The sequence below is a fragment of the Hoplias malabaricus genome, chromosome 1 (genome assembly GCF_029633855.1).
Source record: "Hoplias malabaricus isolate fHopMal1 chromosome 1, fHopMal1.hap1, whole genome shotgun sequence".
Lineage (NCBI taxonomy): Eukaryota > Metazoa > Chordata > Actinopteri > Characiformes > Erythrinidae > Hoplias > Hoplias malabaricus.
The window spans coordinates 21,026,024-21,048,084 of NC_089800.1; the positions used below are offsets into that span (position 1 = coordinate 21,026,024).

General features: G+C 40.6%; 2 protein-coding genes and 1 non-coding gene across 8 annotated transcripts in view; 2 read left to right on the top strand and 1 right to left on the bottom strand.

The window, feature by feature from the left end:
- The window catches only part of rad54b (RAD54 homolog B), a 32,491-nt gene that overhangs the window by 7,832 nt on the left and 2,598 nt on the right, over window positions 1-22,061 (top strand). For all 6 annotated transcript variants that reach the window (XM_066675975.1, XM_066676075.1, XM_066676005.1 and 3 more), the window contains 11 exons: window positions 7,415-7,546; window positions 8,473-8,760; window positions 9,735-9,897; window positions 10,428-10,653; window positions 13,477-13,684; window positions 14,043-14,182; window positions 16,444-16,746; window positions 17,580-17,728; window positions 18,380-18,641; window positions 20,571-20,637; window positions 21,166-21,366. In XM_066675975.1, coding sequence (XP_066532072.1) covers window positions 7,415-7,546; window positions 8,473-8,760; window positions 9,735-9,897; window positions 10,428-10,653; window positions 13,477-13,684; window positions 14,043-14,182; window positions 16,444-16,746; window positions 17,580-17,728; window positions 18,380-18,641; window positions 20,571-20,637; window positions 21,166-21,366 — 2,139 coding nt within the window. The remainder of the gene's footprint in view (window positions 1-7,414; window positions 7,547-8,472; window positions 8,761-9,734; window positions 9,898-10,427; window positions 10,654-13,476; window positions 13,685-14,042; window positions 14,183-16,443; window positions 16,747-17,579; window positions 17,729-18,379; window positions 18,642-20,570; window positions 20,638-21,165; window positions 21,367-22,061) is intronic.
- LOC136701637 (fibrinogen silencer-binding protein) lies at window positions 53-3,679 on the top strand. Its single transcript, XM_066676304.1, has 2 exons — window positions 53-592; window positions 2,883-3,679. Exons 1-2 carry the CDS (start codon window positions 195-197, stop codon window positions 3,460-3,462), a joined length of 978 nt encoding a protein of 325 aa, XP_066532401.1. The 5' UTR covers window positions 53-194; the 3' UTR covers window positions 3,463-3,679.
- LOC136670762 (U6 spliceosomal RNA) lies at window positions 16,050-16,160 on the bottom strand. The gene has a single exon (XR_010795653.1). It is a non-coding gene; the product is annotated as a U6 spliceosomal RNA (small nuclear RNA).

Below are 22,061 nucleotides of genomic sequence, written 5' to 3' on the forward strand. Positions count from 1 at the left end.
TGAGTGAGTGTGTGTGTTGTGTAACAGAACCAAGCAGTGCAGTGGGGCGGCTTGCACATGTGTGAGTGTTTTCAAAAGGGGAAAGACAGACTGACAGGTAAACAGAAGGAGAGAAGGAGAGGGAAGGCTAGAAGGGGAAAGGGAGAGGGAAAAGAAGCAAAGCCTAGAGCAGCCAAGACCAGCTTAGAGCAAAGATGTCTGCTTTGTTCATGACAAGCAGCATGGTTGGGAAGGCACGCTCCTCCAACTTTACTCTGTCTGAGAAGCTGGACCTGCTACGACTGGTCCAGCCTCACATCAGAATTCTGGAGGAGCACACCAACAAGCATGCTGTCATCGTGGACAAGAACCGGTGCTGGGAGAGCATTGCAGAGCGCTACAACAGCCTGGGAGGCGAGAGGCCGCCGAGGACGGCTCAGGGGCTTCGAACCCTCTACAAGCGACTCAAGGAGAGTGCCAAACAGGAAGTTGTTCAGCGGAGCCACGCCCAGCCCGAATACAGGGGCAGCATCTCAGAGCCCACCAAGCGCATCATGGAGATGATCCCACATCTGTTCCATTCTGGGGACAAAGAGCACAATGCTCTTCACAGGTGAGAAATGATCACATGCACGTACTAGGCTTGTAGTCGAACTTGCACATAATATTCAGAATGTGTTATTATAAAAAACATGCACATGTTGATATAAGTCGTTCTTGTGCAGAATATTCAGTTAACTCTAGGGAAGCCTCTTGTTTTCTGTTAAAGAGCATCACCTCTCATCATCCACTAGACTTTTGCTCAAAGGCTTGGATATGTTCCCATTCACTTAAAAGGCATCATTAATTAATAGTGGTGTTTGTCATTGCACACACAACTTTTCAACGACTCGTGTAAAGCACACATTCTGACTTTGAGTCGGTTATAACCTAGCATGGGACACTTGGAACTAATGTGACTGAGCTGCACATGAATATATTTAATCATAGTCAATTAGACTGCTGAATTTTGACACTCCGCTGTAGTTCAGCCTGACCATTAATGTCCTAAGATCCTCTCCTTTTGCACCATGTTCTTAAACTAATCTGTTTCCATTTCCTTGGTCTAGCTCTGTTTGGGTTTAGAAAGTCACACACACGTCTTTCGTTCGGTGCCAGTAGTAAGCTGCAGCACTGATGAGATTGGGATGTCGTTAAGTGTATTTCCGCAGCGCTGCTAACGCCAGGATTGCTCGCTGTGTGCCAGAGCGTGTTACTTTCCGCTGTCACAAGGCTCCGGCTCAGGCTCCCGGACATTGCTTTATGGCAGACAGTTAATGTGAAGGTTTCAAAAAGGAAAAAAAGAAACTGAGCGCCTTTATATTTCACAACTGAGAACAGGGATGCTGAGTGCTGCTCATTGACTGCCACTGCTCTGCATTTTGTAGTATTTTCCCTGCTCTAATGCTTTAACTCAGGAAGAGCTTATTAATTAGTTCATCAATTGCCTGAGGTGTGTTGGACCTCTAAGGATCATCCCTGTTTCACCATAATTAAAGTCAGCAGAAATAGTAATTAGAATGGAGAAAATGGGAAAAGGCCCTTCTTTAAGATTTCATTACAGTCCATAATTACATAAGGTTAAAATTCAAGTCATGGTAAACAAAATAAAAGACAACGCCTTCTCAGATTCTTTAAGCTTTATAGTTAACAAGTGATGTAGAGTTCACAATTCGTCTTGTGTAATTAAACATGCTCAGACACCATCTAAAGCTGAAAAGCTTTAAAAAATCTTTTGTTATTCAGAAATAGTAACTGCAACTAGTTCAGCTTCATCATATACACCATGTTCCTTTGAAAACCAAGGTATTACTTGCGAGTTACACCTGATGTGAGGACTTCAACAGCATTAGGGAAGTCATGTACTGATTGTGGATTATTATTTCTCTATTACTGATTCCATATTCATATCTAAAAAATATCGGAAGATCTTCATTTATTTTGGAAAATAATAAACTTTATTTTGTGCCTTAGGATGCAAATTAAAAACTTCATACAATTAAAGGGAACATATAAATAAACCACTTTTACAGTGCATTTGCACATTAATGTGGGCATCTATTAATTTAAGTGCCTACCAGCCCAAAACCTGTGAAACAAAACCATCCAGTCAGTTTTTTTGAAGGCTTCCCAAGTCAGAAAACATGGAATACAAGGAGTGCCTCCGATTTTGTGCTGCTTCTTGCATAGAGTGGAGCCACGTTAGAATTACCCAGGCTACTCGTCTGAGTATCTACAGTCACGGCACTGGACCTTGCGTTTATGTGAGAGCGCAAAGACAAGGTTAAACAGAGCAAAATGTACATAACGAGCGCACAGAAATAAAGAGTACTAATTGAAAATGGCAAAAACAACAACAGAGAAGGAGGAGAACTAGGCAAAAAGGGATAAAATCCAGAGTTTCTGCTGCTCACTGCTAAGTGCTCATGCTAAAGTCAGCTGTGGCTTGTTCTCATTTAAAGGAACAGTGAACAAAATGTGCTGTGTTGTTTGATCCTTGTGATATTTTGACCATGTAACAGACCCCAGAGCTTGTGGTCTTGAGGTCTCTTTTATGTTCAACAGAATTAGCGAGAATAAGCATTGCAGATAAGAATAAACAACATTAACGGTGCAGTGGTATAGTTAAAGTGATGGTGCAGAGATCAGCAAGGACATAGTTTCTCACCCTGGACAGGCAGCGTTTGTAGTAAGTTGCAGTAAGGAAAACCCATACCAAGGTACAACTTCACTGCAGCTGAATGTTTCAGGTGAACTCTGAATTAAATGTTAAGCAGCAATGTGTGTTGTTAGATAGCGGTGTGTTAGGATGTACTGTATGGTCTGTTACTGCATACATGTATTAATGGCAATTTGTGGTTTAGGTTGCAGTACAAGATGAGTTCTCCGATAGAGCAGCCTGGCAGCAGTTCGTCACTTCCTGCCATCTCAGACTACGCACCCATGGCAGTGAGAGTGGATTCAGAAGACGTCAAACCTCCACCTGATCTCCAGATGCATGTCCCACACAGTTCCCCTGTTACAATAACAACCCCACGCAGTCATGAACCTACTGCACAGACTGAGAATGAGGTAGAGGAGGAGGAAGAAGAGGAGGAAGAGGAGGAAGAACTTGTCTCGCACGTCTACGCGGCCTCGCTTTCTCCTTGTCCGTCCTCTGTCCACCTCCCACCGTCCCCTTCAGCAGCCGCCCCGAAACGGAGCTTCTATCAGAGGGCAGGAGTTCCATTTAGAAACCCAGTCTTGGAAGTGGAGTCACTGCAGATGATGCGTGAAGAACATGAACTGCTTCTGGCCAATCACAGAAAACTAGGCCTGTATCTAGAGGAGAAGAGGGAGGGACTGAAAAGAAAGCAACAGTTAGAGGAGGAGCTTCTGAGGTCGAAGGTCAAAGTGGAAAAACTGAGGGCAGCTCGACTGCGCCATGGGTTGCCGATAATATGACGAACGCACAAGATGTAGCTCAAAGGGAATAAAGACTGCAGATGTGCCACAGAATGACACAAAGTCTTGTGCTACAAGGAAACAAATATTTGCCACTGTACAGTTTTTGTATTACTTCATTTTACACTAATACTTTCTTACGTTTATAGCAGCTGAAATTCATATATGTCTCTCTCTGTGTTTTAAAACAGGGTTGAATTAATTTTCACATCTGTAATAAAATGTCTTCAATATAACCTGGGTGTGTTTCCTCATCACTGTGGTCTCCCACGTAGAGCAAGGTGCAAAAGTCAGAAAGCATCCTTCACACCTTTTAACATCCAAAGCAGCATATTGAACATAAGTCATTCGTTTTTCACAGTCAGGTAAAAGTGAAATATAAGAAATATGTATAAATTATAGAGTACCTTTCGCTGTCTTTTCAAGAGCCTTGCTTTCAGTTTTTCATAGAAATCTGCAATATTTTTTCCACATTTCCTAAGTCTTCTCTAAAATGTAGATTCTGTCTTCTGCGTCTTGTTAAACAAGTTATCCTGAGCACGTTCAATAATGTTGAGGTTTGAGCGCTTGTTCTGAAAAAAAAAAAACCACTTGCAACTTTCTTTGTCATGTTTAATTTTTTGATTTGCACATGTCCTTTTCTTAAATAATGGCTCCTTTACATCTAAACCTTCCAAACCCACTGGAATTTGTTGTAGATCTGAAGCAAGGAAGGATGATAAATAGATGCATGATAAGTATATGGCAATTACAGTGGTCTTTCAGGCGTGGCTGTTAGGAAGGAGTTTTAAAAAATGTCTTAAATAATTTCTGAACACCAGTTTAGTTTTTACTCTCACATTTCGAAGTAGATTGTCATTAGGGCTGCAACAACTAATCGATTAAAATCGATTGTTAAAATAGTTGGCAACTAATTTAATCATCGATTAGTTGGGTGTAAGTTATTATACACAGGTACAGTTGCTACACGTGACGAAATCTGGAAGAAGGGTTTGAAAAATGGCGGAGGCGGTCACAGCAGAGGATAACATTAGCACAAGCTGAGAGAAAATGTATGACCCAAGTCATCAAAAGTATGGGAACATTTTCAAGGAACAGCGTTAGGTGCAAAATGTGCACAGCTGATCTCGCATGGCACAGAAGCACAGCAGCACATCACTGCATGAGCATCTGAAAATGAAGCCTGTTGGAGCTATGTGTGAAAGAGATTAAATATAGTAAGTTAATTCTACTTTTTCTCTCACTCAATGTTACTAGAGCCTGCTAGAGTAGTTAAACAACATTTGTTTTCTTAGTACATTGATATTACACTCGCGTTTAGCGAACAATCCTTAGCATGTCCCCGAATTTTCTCTTCCACCTTAAATGTGTCAGCTCGACCAGCAGTTCCAAAACAAGCCATAGTCTTAGTCAAGCTAATATTAGCGACAAGTTCTATTTTTTCTCTCATTCAATGTCACTAGAGCCTGCTAGAGTAGTTAAACACGATGTCTCATTTTTAGTAAATCTATATCACTCTTGTATTTAGCGAGTTTTCCGTTCCACCTTAAATATGGCGACAGTTACATTCAGAGTTAAAAAATCCAAACATTTTTAAAAATAATATATTTAAAGCCTTTTTCAAGGTTTTTTCTGACTGGCATTGCGTGTTAGTGTTTGAGTATCACAGCCAAGTGTATATTACATTACATACACTGTTAAATATTGATAAAATAAAATGTATGTAACGGTTGGGTTAATTCTTCATGTAAACGCTAATTTTTAATAATGGTAGGTTGTGTGTTCCTTATACAATTACAACATTAGTTCTCTAAAATCTTAAATATCTTAACGATATCTGATCATGTGTTAGATGAATTTCCCTTTTATTCTCAGCACATGGCAGCATCACCCAATATCCATTTATGTAATTTCAATTTGTCTGCATTTTAGATCAGTAGTTATTAACTTAAAAAAAAAGCTGTATATTCATATCTACACTTTCTTTGTCACCTCAGATAAAAACAGCCCAGCATTGCTGACTATGTTTTGAAGATCTACACACCACAGCAAGCAGCTGTTCTCACTGATGGTATCCTGAATATGCTAGTAACAGACAGGAAACCAAATTTGGCTTGTCTTCCTTTTTTATCCGATTAATAATCGATTAATCGAAAAAATAATCGACATTAATCGATTATCAAAATAAGCCCTAATTGTCATATCTCATCTTTGCTCAAATGTCCTGTGAAAAATGAACAACGTTTTGGCCATTTTGCAGAGGAATTAAATGAAAAGGGCCTCTGACTTTTGCACATTGGCGTATATATGGTTAATCCACTTACGGTGAATGTTTCTAAATCTGGACTGATCAAAAATGCTCAGGATATATGAAAGGCAAATTCTTTCATCGCTACACATCAAAGACCAGGAACAGGGAAATCTGTGAAGAGAGAGTAGCTTGAACGTCTGTGTTCTGGAAGCAAGGTTTTAAACAAAAATATTTAGGGGTGTGAATGCTGACAATGATAGCCTGAAATGGACGATTTTAATTATTGTAAAGAATGCAAAGTATTTTGTAATCTACATTAGCTCAAGATTGGTGTGTGTGTGTGTGTGTGAAGAAAAAGAGAGCTTGAATAACTAAAGCTGTACAGCCTTCCCTTTTTATGGTGAGATAAACCTAATTGAAATATTCTTGCCCCACCTACAATTTTGTAGCATATTGTAGAAACTTTACAGAATGTGGAAAAGTTGTACAAATTGATTTGATTCACCAAATGCACAACAACAAAAGAATCACAATTATTATTACTATGTTGCTACTCTTTGAGCCTGGACTTCACTAATGAAAAACAATATTCTACATCCATCTGGTTCCAACTTCCTCAAGGTTAATAAAGAAAATAGGCTTCAAAATTTATATGAAAAATTAAGGCTTTCCAAAGATGAGTTAATTCTGAATCCACATGTGTCCTAGAAAATCCAGTTTTATACCCTTTTTCGGTCAAGGAGAGGTCAGCGTTCGGCTTCTCCTTGTCTATCTCAAATTAGCAATACGCCTTGATCGTTATTTCCCAATCACGTGATTATTTTAGGTTGTTAAATATTCATTAATTCTTACTTCATTTCCCACAATGCTTCCATTATTTTCAAGCCAAGGAGTACATTAGTTTACAAAGTAACAAACACAAGCTTTAGTAAGGTCTAGCCTTGAACTGGTCCTCTTTGCCCTATCTGATACTATGCCAACCTTGATAACAAAAGTTAAAAACTCACTGTCTCAGGCTTTAGACTTGGAGCCAGCTGGTGCTTTGATAATAAGACTCTGCTAAACTACAATGGGCATCTTCAGCATGACTGACATGCCGCCTCAGGCGATGATATCATCATTATTTTTAATGCCGTAAACATGTCGTTTAGACACAGTGACGTACAGTGGAGAGTGGCTCTGAGGCAGAGGAATTCGCTCCTAAAGGGGAGTGACTTCAGTCGTTTGGAGGGGGTGTGGTTACAAAATATCAGATGTACAATAAACCATGGTGTTACGTAAGAATACTTTAAATTTAAGTTAACATTAATTTTTTTGCAATCATCTTAAAAACATCTTAAAATTAACAAAAGTGTTTTTCAGTGTTTTGTTCGTATCGCCAAAAATATCATTATTGACAAAATACCCTGAAATATTGTGATGTTATTTTAGGGCCATATCACCCAGCCCTAGAGAGAGAACCAGCTTCACAAATTCACCATTAGTGCTGTGCATTAAACACCATTCTACTTTTAAGTAGAGTTGTAGTATATTTTGTAGTCTGTCCAAATGTTACAACATAACAGACATAAGGCTTTCTTGGAATTATTTATATTTTCCCTTACATCATTGATTAATAAATTTTAAATTCCATTACCACCAAAACATGTTTAAATTGCCTATTGATATTGAGATTAACCTATTGCTGTATCTGTGTTTTAGCACGGTACTACAATGTAATGTGGTGTAAAGCCTCATCCAGGAAGCATAAGCGGTGGGAAGGTGATGCTGTACTTGTGGCAAGGGGAAGAAGTGTCGTCCTCAAAGACATGGAAGGACGAGATATTGGACGAGGTGAGCTCTAAGCAAAAAATCTAAGCAAAAAGAAAAAAATTTCAGGTTCAGATTTTTTTTGGTTACAGAACTTTATTCTTCACTTCAGACACTTGTTTTTCAGTTTCAGACTCTTGGCCCGATTCTGCCGTGGGAGGCGAGACATCATATAGAAATTTGTCAATAAAAAAAAATTTACACTAAATATTGTGTATAACGTGAGTGTTCAGAGATATTCTCATAGTCAGCACTGAGGAAGATCCTCCCCCTTCATTGTTATGCTGTCAGTCATTATGCCACGCCAATGGCATATCGGACCAAAAGTCTGAAACTGAAAACTAAGGATCTGAAAGTGAAAATAAGATCTGTAACAGAAAAAGGATATGAAAAAAAAAATAAATAAAAGATCTGAATCTGAAATACAATCTGCGCCTGAAAAATAAAGACATCAAATTTCAAAATATACAGAAAAGTAAAACTGAAAATAAATGATTTATTCCAAAACATTCCAGAATTGAATTTAATTTCTACGCTTATTCTACACTTTTATTCTAAATTTTCATTTTAATTTTTAAATTTCAGTCTCAAGATTTGAACTTTCAGTTTCATAGTTTTTTTCAGATGAACAAAATTTTGTCCCTAAATTAGCTCTCTAGGTATTGTCCTTTTCTACGTTTCTTCAAGTTTTTGGTGTTCACTGAAGCAATGCTGTACCAGGAACAGTCGGAGGGCAGCTTGTAATGTCACAGTCACCTAGAGTGGCTTGCAATGAAGACCAAGTTTGTTATAGATTGATCATCAAGTTCTAAAGACTGCTGTGCAATCGTAACCCCCTGCATGCAGCTTCTGTAGATTATTTTCTGTTAAACTTGCTGAGTTATCCATTTACATTTCTAGTGACCCGTTTCTGAGAACCTGACTTGTGAATGTGTGTTTGTGTGTTTAAGGGTCAGGCTATAAGGCGTCCGAGTTGGAAAGCCTGAGTGAAGGCCAGACTTTGATGGTGGGGGGCAAGCAGATTGAGGTAATGGGGGTCATATCAGATGATGACTACGCCAAGGGACGTTGTTTTCAGGAGGCTGCTGTGGATGTCTCTGTAGAAACGGTCGTCAGAGCACCTGTGAGCCGGCCAGTAGCTAAACCGTTTGCCAGGCCAGCACTGAAAGGAGGGTTCACCAGAGATCCTGAACCTGAGGGACACGTCCTCAAGCCAAGACATGATCCCAATTCCCCAGGTGCCTTCCCCCAACACTGTGTACATCTTATGGCAGTTTTCCACCGCATGGAACCTACACGACTCTGCTCTTTTGATTTTCCACTGGCCAAATCCAGTGGCCAAATCCAGTGGCCAAATCCATCTGGTCTTGGAACCAGGTACTTTTTCAGTCCTGGCTTGTGCCTGTTTCCAACTGAGCCAAGTAGGTACTAAATGCAACACTGCAGAGCTCTGATTGGCTGGAGAGACCTGTCAATCACCACTAAATGCAGAGCTCCAGCACAAACACCCTACTTATAAAATCTCTGAAGTTGCACCAGCTTTAATTTTTATCTTTTATTGGACTCACAAACAGCAGCTTGTCACATTCCCCTGAGGGGTTTTGAAAAGGTTTCTACAACGCTCCTTGGGTCAGTGGCCAAAGAAAATCTCCAGCAAAAGTTGAACGTAGGACAAGGAAAACTAATCTGTGATTTCGCAGGGGAGCTGTGCTAGTGGAAAAGCAACGAACTTTAAGTGTGTCGAGTCGTGTGGAGCCGGACCCATGCAGTGGAAAAGCACCATTACAGACAGCTCACTCTCTTCATTCAATTACTTCTACACAGGACCATAGGGTGCAAAGACAGGATCACACCCTCTCACTGTCACTCACACACTTCCACCTGTGGAGAATTTCATACAGGCAGCCCACCAACCAACAAGCGTTTTAGGGCTATGGGAGGAAAGATGAGCAGACTCAGACAGAACACACCAAATTACTCACAGATGGTGACTAGAAGAAAGGAACGATTCCTCATTCTCAGGGGCCTGGAGTTGTGTGTGGCATTGACACTTTTGCATCACCTTGCTGCTCTAACTCACTTTAGTGAAAGTAGAAATATTGTATTGTAGTTTCAGTGTTTACTCACGTTTGATTACATTATGTACCCGTGTTGATTAGAAATGTAAAATTGATTGACTTGATTGATTTTTTTCTTATTTTATTTGTCTTAGGAGCTCTTGTGATGCCCAGACCATCAGCCAGTCACCAGTGGCTTTACAATAAAACTGGACTCGCACTGGTGGATGTAGTTGTGGACCCACACCTTACAAATCATCTGCGGCCGCATCAGAGGGAGGGTGTGGTCTTCCTGTATGAATGCCTCATGGGAATGAGGTCGGGAGTTTGTCTGCTTTCTTAACCCCCATGTGATATAAGTGCTCTGTGAATCCTTTTTCATTGACCCCACCATCACAAACTTTTCACAAAAATGTTTTTTTGTTCTGTCAGATTGTAATTTAACAAAGATATGATATGATCAGTATCCAGTTGAGTCTAAGCCAGTGGTCACCAACCCTCATTTTGGATATCAACTTTTCTGCCAAGCTCTAGCCAAACTTCAGAACCCCCAAAACACCTCATCTAGCCAGTGAAGGCCCCAATATTACTGTTTAAGGCCTTCAGTCACGTGCTTTAAATTTAAAAGGGCTCTATTTTTGCTTGACATGCATAAGACTGGTGCAGACATGTCAGCGTATCAGAAATGTTGTTTGCCATTTTCACGATTGGTAGCAGAGGCACTTCTTCCATCTAGAATCACTAATGACTGTCTTCATAGATCTAGAGACTGCAAAGGCTGCTCGAATGGACAATTTCTGTCTATCATCAGTGATATATACTGATAATGTTGGGCATGTGTTTTGCAGGTTGGCTGGACGTTGTGGAGCGATTTTAGCAGATGAGATGGGCTTGGGGAAAACGTTACAGTGTGTGTGTGCGCTGTGGACTTTGCTGAGGCAGGGCCCCTATGGTGGTCTGCCTGTGTTAAAAAGGGGACTTGTGGTGTGTCCTGGAAGTCTGGTAAAAAACTGGGCTGCAGAGTTCAATAAGTGGCTTGGCAGAGAGAGGATCAGCGTCTACACTGTTGATCAGGTGTGTATATGTGAAGAAGTGTATATTAATTTGCAATTTATCTTTTAATGCACATAATCATATATTGCTCAGTAAAGACCTAATACATCCTATATTGTGTTATTGGGAACAGGGCTGGACGATACGGCCAAAATTCATATCACAACATAGTTCTTAATATTGGTCGATACGATATACAAGCCGGATTCCAAAAAAGTTGGGACACTAAACAAATTGTGAATAAAAGCTGAATGCAATGATGTGGAGGTGCCAACATCTAATATTTTATTCAGAATAGAACACAAATCACAGATCAATAGTTTAAACTGATAGAATGTATCATTTTAAGGGAAAAATATGTTGTTTCAAAATTTCATGGCGTCAGCAAATCCCAAAAAAGTTGGGACAAGGCCATTTTTTACAACTGTGTGGCATCCCCCCTTCTTCTTACAACACTCAACAGACGTCTGGGGACAGAGGAGACCAGTTTCTCAAGTTTAGAAATAGGAATGCTCTCCCATTCATGTCTAATACAGGCCTCTAACTGTTCAATCGTCTTGGGCCTTCTTTGTCGCACCTTCCTCTTTATGATGCGCCAAATGTTCTCTATAGGTGAAAGATCTGGACTGCAGGCTGGTCATTTCAGCACCCGGATCCTTCTCCTACGTAGCCATGATGTTGTGATTGCTGCAGAATGTGGTCTGGCATTATCTTGTTGAAAAATGCAGGGTCTTCCCTGAAAGAGATGACGTCTAGATGGGAGCATATGTCGTTCTAGAACCTGAACATAGTTCTCTGCATTAATGGTGCCTTTCAAGACACACAAGCTGCCCATGCCACAAGCACTCATGCAACCCCATACCATCAGTGATGCAGGCTTCTCAACGGAGCGTTGATAACAACTTGGGTTATCCTTGTCCTCTCTGGTCCGGATGACATGGCGTCCCAGTGTTCCATAAAGAACTTCAAATCGTGACTCATCTGACCACAGAACAGTCTTCCATTTTGCCACACTCCATTTTAAAAGACCCCTGGCCCAGTGCAAACGTCTGAGCTTGTGGAGCTTGCTTAGAAATGGCTTTCTTTTTGCATTGTAGAGTTTCAGCTGGTAACGGCGGATGGCACGGTGGATTGTGTTCACTGACCATGCTTTCTGGAAGTATTCCTGAGCCCATTCTGTTATTTCCCTGACAGTGGCATTCCTGTTTGAGGTGCAGTGACATTTAAGGGCCCGGAGATCATGAGCATCCGGTAGAGTTTTACGGCCTTGACCCTTACGCACAGCAATTGTTCCAGATTCTCTGAATCTTTTGATGATGTTATGCATGTTTGATGATGATAACTTAAAAGTCTTTGCTATTTTACGCTGGGTAACACCATTCTGGTATTGCTGCACTATCTTTCTGCGCAACAATGGAGGAATTGGAGATCCTCTTACCATCTTGGCTTCAGAGAGACACTGACACACTGAGAAGCTCTTTTTATACCCAATCATGTTGTCAATTGACCTAATTAGTGTTAATTGGTCTTCCAGCTGTTCGTTATATGCTCAATTTCCTTTTTCCAGCCACTTATTGCTACTTGTCCCAACTTTTTTGGGATTTGGTGACACTGTGAAATTTTGAATCAACATATTTTTCCTTTAAAATGTTACATTTACTCAGATTAAACTTTTGATCTGTCATCTATGTTCTATTACGAATAAAATATTGACTATTGAATAATTTGCCATCTCCACATCATTGCATTCAGTTTTTATTCACAATTTGTTCAGTGTCCCAACTTTTTTGGAATCCGGTTTGTAATTCCGATATCGATATAAACAACATAAAATCCAATGAAAACCTTCCAAGAACAAACAAGAAACATGACATCACCCTCAATCATAAACCTCTTGGCTTTGTCAGTATTAATATTTTTAAACTACATTTTAAATTGAATGCTGAACTGACGACAGCGCCCTCTAATGGCCACCAGTCAGTGACAGGTGCAGTAAATAATGTGTACTGAAATATAATTGGGAACATGTTTAATTTAGTGCAATATTCTATTAATATTATTTTAAACAAATTTTTAAGGACCACATTTTGAATTGAACAAATAAAGAGGCCTCAACATCACTTAAAATACCTATAATAAAAAATAATTGAAATACTAAAAAGATTTTTTAACTTATCTTGCCTCCAACCAGTTTTCCAGAAAAGTAACTGGCATTTAATGTAAATTATTAAAGTTATGTGTTGTGTCAAATAAGATCTGTGAATCACTACGTAAAGAATACATTCTGCAACATGAAAATACTGGGAAAATACACATTCTCAGCAGTTGTAAGTAAGCAAGTTAAATTTATTTATACAGCACTTTTCACAGACAACAAGCCACAAAGTGCTTTACAAAGACATGACACAACATTAAACACAACACTCTAAGAGGGGGAAAAAAAGGCAGTGACATTGCTGCATTGTCCAATTATTCAAGCAGCTTCTTAAAAGGGTAGGTCTTTAGTTTCTTTTTAAAAGAGTCCACAGAATCAACCGATCTTAAATCAGTGTGTTCCACAGCTTAGAAGCAACAACTTCAAATGTTGCCTGTTGTTAATGATGCTCTGCTGATGCAAAAACAAACAGAAAACATGAATTCTGACATTAGTGTATGATTTATGCTCACAGGGCTACATATCCAATCTAGAATCAATTATTCTTTAAAAATCTAAATTTTGTGTGTGATTTACATGGCTCTGAAAAATTGGATTTGTGCCACGTTAACCTAGACGAAGAATGTGTTATTGCCTCTTCACCCACTGCTGGAGGATATGTTTTATAATGTTTTTTATCATCTCGATAGGACCACCGTGCAGAGGATTTTGTATCCTCTCCCCTGTGTCCTGTGATGGTGATCAGTTATGAGATGCTGCTCCGGTCAATGGAGGTAGTTAAAAGATTGGATTTTGGCGTGGTCATTTGTGATGAGGGCCATCGGCTCAAAAATAGCAGCATCAAGACTTCAAGTGCTCTCACCGCTCTGGGCTGTGAACGTCGAGTGATCCTTACAGGTCAGTTAGACCGGAACATTCAACACAGGTTTGGGAACTGGAGCTGTGATTTTTGCACATAGATAGAATTCATTCGTTGTGTGCAAGCGCTTACCTAGTTCAGGGCTGCGGTGATTCCTACCTGGAATCACTGGGCGCAAGGCACGAACAGATCCTGGAGGGGGAAACTCATGTGGACACAGTGAAAACAAACTCCCATAGATAGAAATACCTATTGTTATTATTCGTGTCTGTGTAAAATGTGTTAAATATTCACTCGTATGCTCCAGTTTTGCTCTCAGAACCTACAACAGAACGGGAAAATGCTTATGTTTAATTATATTCTCATGATTTCCTGAGTGTTTTTTGTAATCCTCAGGCACTCCAGTGCAGAATGACTTGCAAGAGTTCTACTCCATTGTTGAATTTGTGAATCCGGGCATTCTGGGGACTTCAGCGGCCTACAGAAAGATTTATGAAGAACCCATAATCAGATCTCGTCAGCCAGCCTGCACTGAGGTATCACACAGACACACTCAGACAAAATACACTGTTGGATGCTTACTTATTGATGGTTACTAGATTTAAAAAAATATAACAAACCTCAGTGATTACAATTTGCCCTCTTATTAAATTCTTATTAAAATTTATTTATAAAGCACTTTAAAAACAACCTGAGTTGACCAAAATGCTGTACATATCGACACCCAGGACATGCGGGGTTAAAACAGTAAAACGAATGAGGTAGAAGAAAGAAAGAAGTAAAAGGAGCTTTAAGTGTATAAACAGATGAGATTACAACAAGAGAATAAAACACACACACACACACAGACAAAGGAAACGTGCACCTAACATCACTAGTCTCTTGCTATTCAGATGCAAGTTTGTAAAAATTATGTTTTTGGCCTGATTTAAACACAGAGACAGAAGTGCCTTGGTGAATATTGGGTGGAAATTTTAGCCTGTTCGTAAAATGAGGATTTACTTTTCTTGGAATCTGTGGACTGCAGTGTAAGGTTTGTTGTATTTAAGTAAGGAGTTCAAGTCTTAATTGTCAAAATAATAGTTTGATTACTGATATAATCAGTAAAGGAATGATATATGGCCCATCCAGCTCGGAGGAAGCCCTGGGCTAGACCCAGGACACGTGGGATGGATTATACCTTCTGCTGGCCTGGGGACACCTCGGGATCCCCAAGGAGGAGCAGGTGGATGTTGCGACGTCAGCTGAGGAGCGTACAGGGTTTAAACTTACTGTACTCAACATCATTAATAACACAAATATTAAAAAGGAAAATGTGCCCACGTTTCCTTGGTTTAAGAAACAAGGAGCCATTTATTAAAAATAATAAAGGTAATTGGTTTATACATTTTTAGTTTAGAATGAAATAAATCAGAAGCTGAAACAGATACAGCCCATTGAATGCTCCCCTGCTGTGTTTATTGTTATTACACATTGGTGGCTTTATATGCTTGTTTTTGGTTATTTTTATAGTAATAATAATTGATACACACCTTTCACAAAGACCTAATAATGACAGTGGCTTTTGAAGGAGTTTCATCCTCATATTAACCCACACATAACGGTAATCTTTAAAATAAACAGCCATCATTTAAGTCAGTGGTTGTGGAAAAGGGACAGTGTGTATTAGCAACCACAACAGGTTTCTGATGTGAACAGAGCTCAACAGAACTCTCCTAAACTATATTTTACAGAAATCATGTGTTCAGCTTCAGCTTCAGCTTCGGTCACTGTGTCTTTCCCTCAGACTAGTGTCGTGTAACACAGCAGGAGATAAATAAGAGGTAAAAGGGTTCATTCATAGATAAACACTATATTTCCCTACAGTTTAGTGGGCATTATTATGTATTAAAATGGGGTCTGAATGAACTTTTTCGAATTTAAATAATCCAAAGATTTTCAGTGAAATCCTTTCATTCATTCACTATCTGTAACCCTTATCCAGTTCAGGGTCACGGTGGGTCCAGAGCCTACCTGGAATCATTGGGCGCAAGGCGGGAACACACCCTGGAGGGGGCGCCAGTCCTTCACAGGGCAACACACTCCTCACAGACAGTCACCCGGAGGAAACCCACGCAGACACGGGGAGAACACACCACACTCCTCACAGACAGTCACCCGGAGGAAACCCACGCAGACACGGCGAGAACACACCACACAGAGTCACCCGGAGGAAACCCACGCGGACACGGGGAGAACACACCACACTCCTCACAGACAGTCACCCGGAGGAAACCCACGCAGACACGGGGAGAACACACCACACTCCTCTCAGACAGTCACCCGGAGCGGCAATCGAACCCACAACCTCCAGGTCCCTGGAGCTGTGTGATTGCGACACTACCTGCTGCGCCACCGTGCCGCCCCTTTATGGAATGCCTCACAGTTTTGTGTGTCATCCTTTTGCAGGGGCCATGCTAGTTTTCTCTGTATCGATCCAATACAGAGAAGTGTATGTGCTGCCGTAACAAGCACTTCAGTGAAATCCAATTTAATAAAACACTTTGATCTCCAGTTGTAGAAAATGGGGAAAAATAATAAAGTTTCTGGTTTTGCCTTTAAAACGCAGGAGCCCTCGGGAGCTGGGTTTAGTGACTGTAACCGCAGTCAACCAGGAAACGCCGTCGAGTAGACTGTCCCATTTCGGTTTGGCCCTCAAAGGAGAGACCTTCCTAGACCACGTCCTTTGAAGGGTGCAGCACCTGAATTGAGACGCACCTATAGAGATGTGTGAATGAGAAAGTCTGATCTGTTTCAGGAAGAGAGATATATGGGTGAGGAGCGAGCAGCAGAGCTTGGTCGGCTGACCGGTGTGTTCACTCTACGCCGGACGCAGGACATCATCAACCGCTACTTACCAGAGAGGCTGGAGTGGACTGTCTTCTGCAGGCCGACAGAGCTCCAGGTGCAGCTGTACGATGCTCTGCTCTGCACTCGATCTGTGAGGGCCTGTCTCTCAGCATACAGCACACATACCTTCACACACAGTCCTCACCTCGTCTGCATCGGCGCGCTCAAAAAACTCTGCAACCACCCGGGGCTCCTCTTCAAAACTGTAAAGGTAAATTCTTCTTTAACAGCACAGCACACACCCATGCGCTCATCTGCAACATCTATAGTGGGATTTACATGCACCGAATTTTTGTGAATTATGAAAATGCACATAAAAGAATCTGAATGGAAAAAGGCCAAAATTGGAAAAAACACCCAAATATCGCAAAAAGAGTTGGATGCACGGACGAGGTGAAAAAGTTAGAATATCACTAAAGTGCAAATGAGCAAAAGGGTGATGGAAAAGGGTTGTTCAAATAAACAATGAGGGTTCAGCTGTTTTATACGCACTGCACGTGTGACACAGTGCCCCCTAGAGCCCTGGACTGACCCTGTGATCACAGGCTTTTAATGAACTCCCCTCGATTCTCCTTCCTCTTCTCTCTGCACTTTACCACTCTGTTCTCACACTGGCGCCCGAGCTTCTTATTTTAGAGCATGTGTGGAATATTGTAGACTCATACAGCACTGAGCAAAAGTCAGAGACCATGCAGCATTTTATGTTCCTCTCAAAACGTTAAGAACAAGCTCCACACTTAGAAACCACACGGACACCCCACAAATCAATATTAAATAAAGCTTTTTGAGATAAACGACCCGCTCAGATCCCTCCCTCTCCCTAGTTCCAGTGCCGTCCCTGATCACGGAGCTGACATCATCTGGAGGCTATTCACAAAAGTGCAGTGGATGGAAACACAAGTCATTTCGTTTTTCTGCAGATATTTGTCTATTACGCAAAACATTTGTGAATGTTTTGGATGGAAACCCAGCTTATGTTACACACAGAGATGTTGATCTGCTTTGTTCTTTTCTTTACTACACTTTTCTGTGTCTCTGTTTCAGGAAAGCACTGATGAGCTGTATGAAGGCCTCCCAGTGGAGCTTTTCCCTGCAGCTTACTCCTCTGGCAGCTTTTCCACCGCAGAATCTGGAAAAATGCTGGTGCTCGCAGACCTTCTGGATGCTATACAGCATGTCAATCGCACAGACAAGTACATTCATATACATCCATGCCCTTCTCTAACTATCATTGTTTAGAAATGCATACATACACATATGCAAATATTTATAGACACCCTTTGTAAGGTCTCTCATATACACTGTGCCACCCACAGCTTGAATAATCTCCAATCCCCACTGCATCGGACAGTGAATCAGTACAACTGTGTTCTCTAGACCAGAGGTCAGGAATAGGCAGAGGGTGTTGCACAGTATTCCTTTAAAGATTCCCCTACGTAAGGGAATGTGGTAAGCAATGTAATTGAAAGTGGAATCTGACTTCACGTTCAGCTGATAGACAGTGAACACATTTTCTCTAACAGGACCTTACTGAATTACCCCTGATCTAGAGTAACAGGGCGCTTCCAGGATGGTGGCAGGCTTCTGAGATTCCGAAATAAATATGAAACACCCAGCATACCTGACTTCACAAATGCTAAATGCAATCAAATCCTCACAGAAATGTTCCACATCTAGCATAGAGCTTTCTCAGACGAGTAATAGCTCAGTGCGCCAAAGGGAGACTGTTTGTTGACTGTGGAAGGATGAACAGGTATTCAGAAACCTTCAGTACAGCTGCAGTTCTCTGTTGGAGTTGTGGTTTTATTTTGTTTGTCTGCTGTACCTCTTTTTTTTTTCTACAGGGTTGTTTTGGTGTCCAACTACACACAAACGCTTGACCTGTTGCAAGACCTCTGTGCTCACCTTGGCTACACGTGGTGCCGGCTTGATGGACAGACACCCGTTGCCCAGCGACAGCGAATTGTAGAGACTTTCAACAGTCCATACTCCTCCCACTTCCTGTTCCTGCTGAGTTCTAAGGCTGGAGGGGTGGGGCTTAACCTTATTGGCGCCTCCCATCTTGTGCTGTATGATATCGACTGGAACCCAGCTAATGACATCCAGGTTTGTCAAAGCAAAACAGTGCCATGGGGTCACACTCAAGCAAAAAATACCAAATAATGGTTAAAAAAAATCTGCTTTTTATTTTGTATTCTGTATTTAGTTTTATATTCCTGCTTTTGTTGTCATTGTCTCATTTTATATTTTGCTTTTATAACTGTGCCTCGATATGGAACATCTACTGGAGGCTTTGAATTTCCCTCTGGGATCAATATCTGTATCTTTCTATCTATCTATCTGTCTGTCTGTAGCTATTGATTGATCTATCTGTCTGTCTGTATCTGTTTATCTATTACTCTGTCTGTCTGTACCTATCTAGATTAATCTTAAAGTATAATATGGTAAAATCTGTAATAGAGAATCCTAAAGTCATCCTTTAGGAAGCCCATCCCTTGCTTCATTTACTTTTGCCAACAGCTACACACAGAAAATTCCTAAGTTGTGTATATTGTAGATTTAATGCAAAGCAGCAAATGAAATCAGGCAGTTGTCTGTTCAGAATACATTTCTAATGTTGGCCACTAGAGGGTGCTAAGTTCTTTAGAAACAGGAGTGTGAATCTTGTGCTTCTGTGAGAAGCAAAGACATGTATGTGGGGTAAATATATTCCTATGATCATCCAAACATTCACTCAGTGGTTATGAGGAAAGAGAAGTCTCATCTGAGCTCATTTTGTCTTTTTTAAATGTATTGTTTATGTACTTTTTCCAATTAATTTGGTTATTGTTATTTTGCTCACGTTTCCGTTCCATTGGATTGTACAGATACAAAATCAACCAAAAGTAGTTCTTTGCCTCACTACTGCTTTTGTGGCTGAATGCAATTAAATCCACACAGCGATGTTTCAATGTAAATTCCTTCAAGAAGAACTGAGACTGTGAGAACAGACTCACTATAAACAGCCTTGATTTCAGATTAAACTGGATGGTGAAATATATTTTACATGTCGTATAGGTGAATGTCTGCTGTATCACCCCCAGAGTAATGTGGGTTTATCTATCTATCCATCTGTCTGTCTGTATTCATCTGTCTGTGTCTATCCATCTATCTATCTGTCTGTATTCATCTCTGTCTGTATCTATCCATCTCTCTATCTATCTGTCTGTATCTATCCATCTGTCTGTCTGTATCTATTCATCTGTCTGTATCTATCTATCCATCTGTCTATCTATCTATCTGTCTGTATTCATCTCTTTCTGTATCTATATCTGTCTGTATCTATCCATCTATCTATCTATCTGTCTGTCTCTATCACCTGTCTGTATCTATCCATAAGTCTATCATCTGTCTGTCTGTGTCTATCCATCTGTCTGTGTCTATCCATCTGTCTGTGTCTATCCATCTCTCTGTATCTATCCATAAGTCTATCATCTGTCTGTGTCTATCTGTCTGTATCTATCCATAAGTCTATCATCTGTCTGTCTGTGTCTATCTGTCTATCTATCTACCTGTCTGTCTCTATCATCTGTCTGTATCTATCCATAAGTCTATCATCTGTCTGTCTGTCTATCCATCTGTCTGTATCTATCCATAAGTCTATCAATCGTCTGTGTCTATCTGTCTATCTATCCATCTGTCTGTCTGTATATGTCTATCCATATATCTGTCTTTCTGACCTTATCTATCCATCTGTCTATATCTATCTCTATCGGCTGAGGATTACATGAATATAAAATTAAATACAATACAGGGTCTTACTCCTAAAGCAATACAGAAGATCACTGAAATCCCAATATTCAAATCGATGGCATGTTATACCCAGTGAAGTTCAGACAAAGCTCCCAAACCTTGTGAAAATCATCTGTATCAGAGTTTGGTGCACAGGTTATTACCTCAGTATCTTGTGCCATCCACTCACACTAGGACTCTCCTCAGTAATCCACTGCAATCTTTTGAGTAATGTGTTTTATTTGACACTGTTTTCATGTTCAGGCCATGGCCAGAGTGTGGAGAGATGGGCAGAAGAAGACGGTCCACATTTACAGATTCCTAACTACAGGTAAGACATTGGCAGGACAACTCATATCCCTACAGTCCCCTTATGTTTACTAACTCAGCCCAGTATAACCAGTATGACCTGCACCAGTATGACTGCACCCTGCTCTTGTTATTCCATTTCTACTTCTTTCTCTACCACTGCAATAACCCCATCACCACTCCCTTCATCTGCACTGTACAGCAGCACTACTGTCATTTTTATATCGCCATAAAGTTTACCATGTCTGTTTGATTGTAGCTGTGTATGTATCTCTGTGACTATGAGGCAGAAAGTGAGTGAAAACACCCTAAATATGTTTAGAATTACAAATGAAATAGGCCACACTTCTCAAAATCACTTTATGACTTTAATGCTTGGTCTAGACCCTCATTACATAATCAGTTTTGTCCTGCATTGTTAAATGTTAGAATATCAAATTTAAGTATTGCACTACTTCAGGGAATGGTGCACTTCAGACACACATTAGAAAGTAGTCTGTAAATCTCTTTCAGATGAGTTACAGACTACTCTGAACATTTATTTTACCAGGTACTATAGAAGAGAAGATCTACCAGAGACAAGTGAGTAAGCAGGGCCTGTCTGGAGCAGTGGTGGACCTGGGAAAAAAGGCAGAACACATCAGTTTCTCTGCTGAGGAGCTCCGCGATCTGTTCACCTTTGACCGTAATACGTCCTGTCTAACGCACGACCTGCTGGACTGTCAGTGCTCAGGGGATGGAAGCACAACAGGTAACAGAATGATATAAATAAATGAAAAATATTTTAGAGGTAGGCTTGTGCGATATGGCGGTTAAATCCTCCCATTGGGATCTTCCATGACACTGACTCCCATTATATTGTAGTGTTCCGAATATGTGTTTTGTGGCATGTTAGTATCAGGTCGTCTGTTCTGGGTTTCACTGTACTGCCTCTGATTAGAAAAAGGGGCCTAGGAATTGCCCTGTGTGTGTGTGTATGTGTTTGTTTTTGTGTAGATCGAGCGAGATGTGACTGTGTGGCTTGTAAACTTCATTAGTCTACGGTGAGATTATGGCTTGTCCAAAAATCTCTACATTTTATTAAATTATTAACTGTGAGCAGAGTCTTTACCAGGTCACGATGACTCTCTCAGGCCTCTTCCTCTTCTGCTTAGTTTTGAAAATAGTTAATTTCTTCTGTTTTCCAAAATAAAAATAGCAATGTGTATAACCCAACAGGGCTGTAAACATATCATTTGAAATGCTTCATGTTCTGGGTGATCAATTCCCTGATCAGCTTTTATTTAAATGGTAAATCATTAATACATTCATTCATTGACTGTAACCCTTATCCAGTTCAGGGTCGCGGTGGGTCCGGAGCCTACCCAGAATTACTGGGCGCAAGGCAGGAACACACCCTGGAGGGGGCGCCAATCCTTCACAGGATGACACACACTCACACCTACA

Excerpts from the sequence above, each read along its gene's own strand:
- LOC136701637 (XM_066676304.1), top strand. The coding sequence starts at position 195 with ATGTCTGCTTTGTTCATGACAAGCAGCATGGTTGGGAAGGCACGCTCC. Across the intron at positions 593-2,882 it reads GAGCACAATGCTCTTCACAG|GTTGCAGTACAAGATGAGTT; the intron begins GTGAGAAATGAT and ends TTTGTGGTTTAG.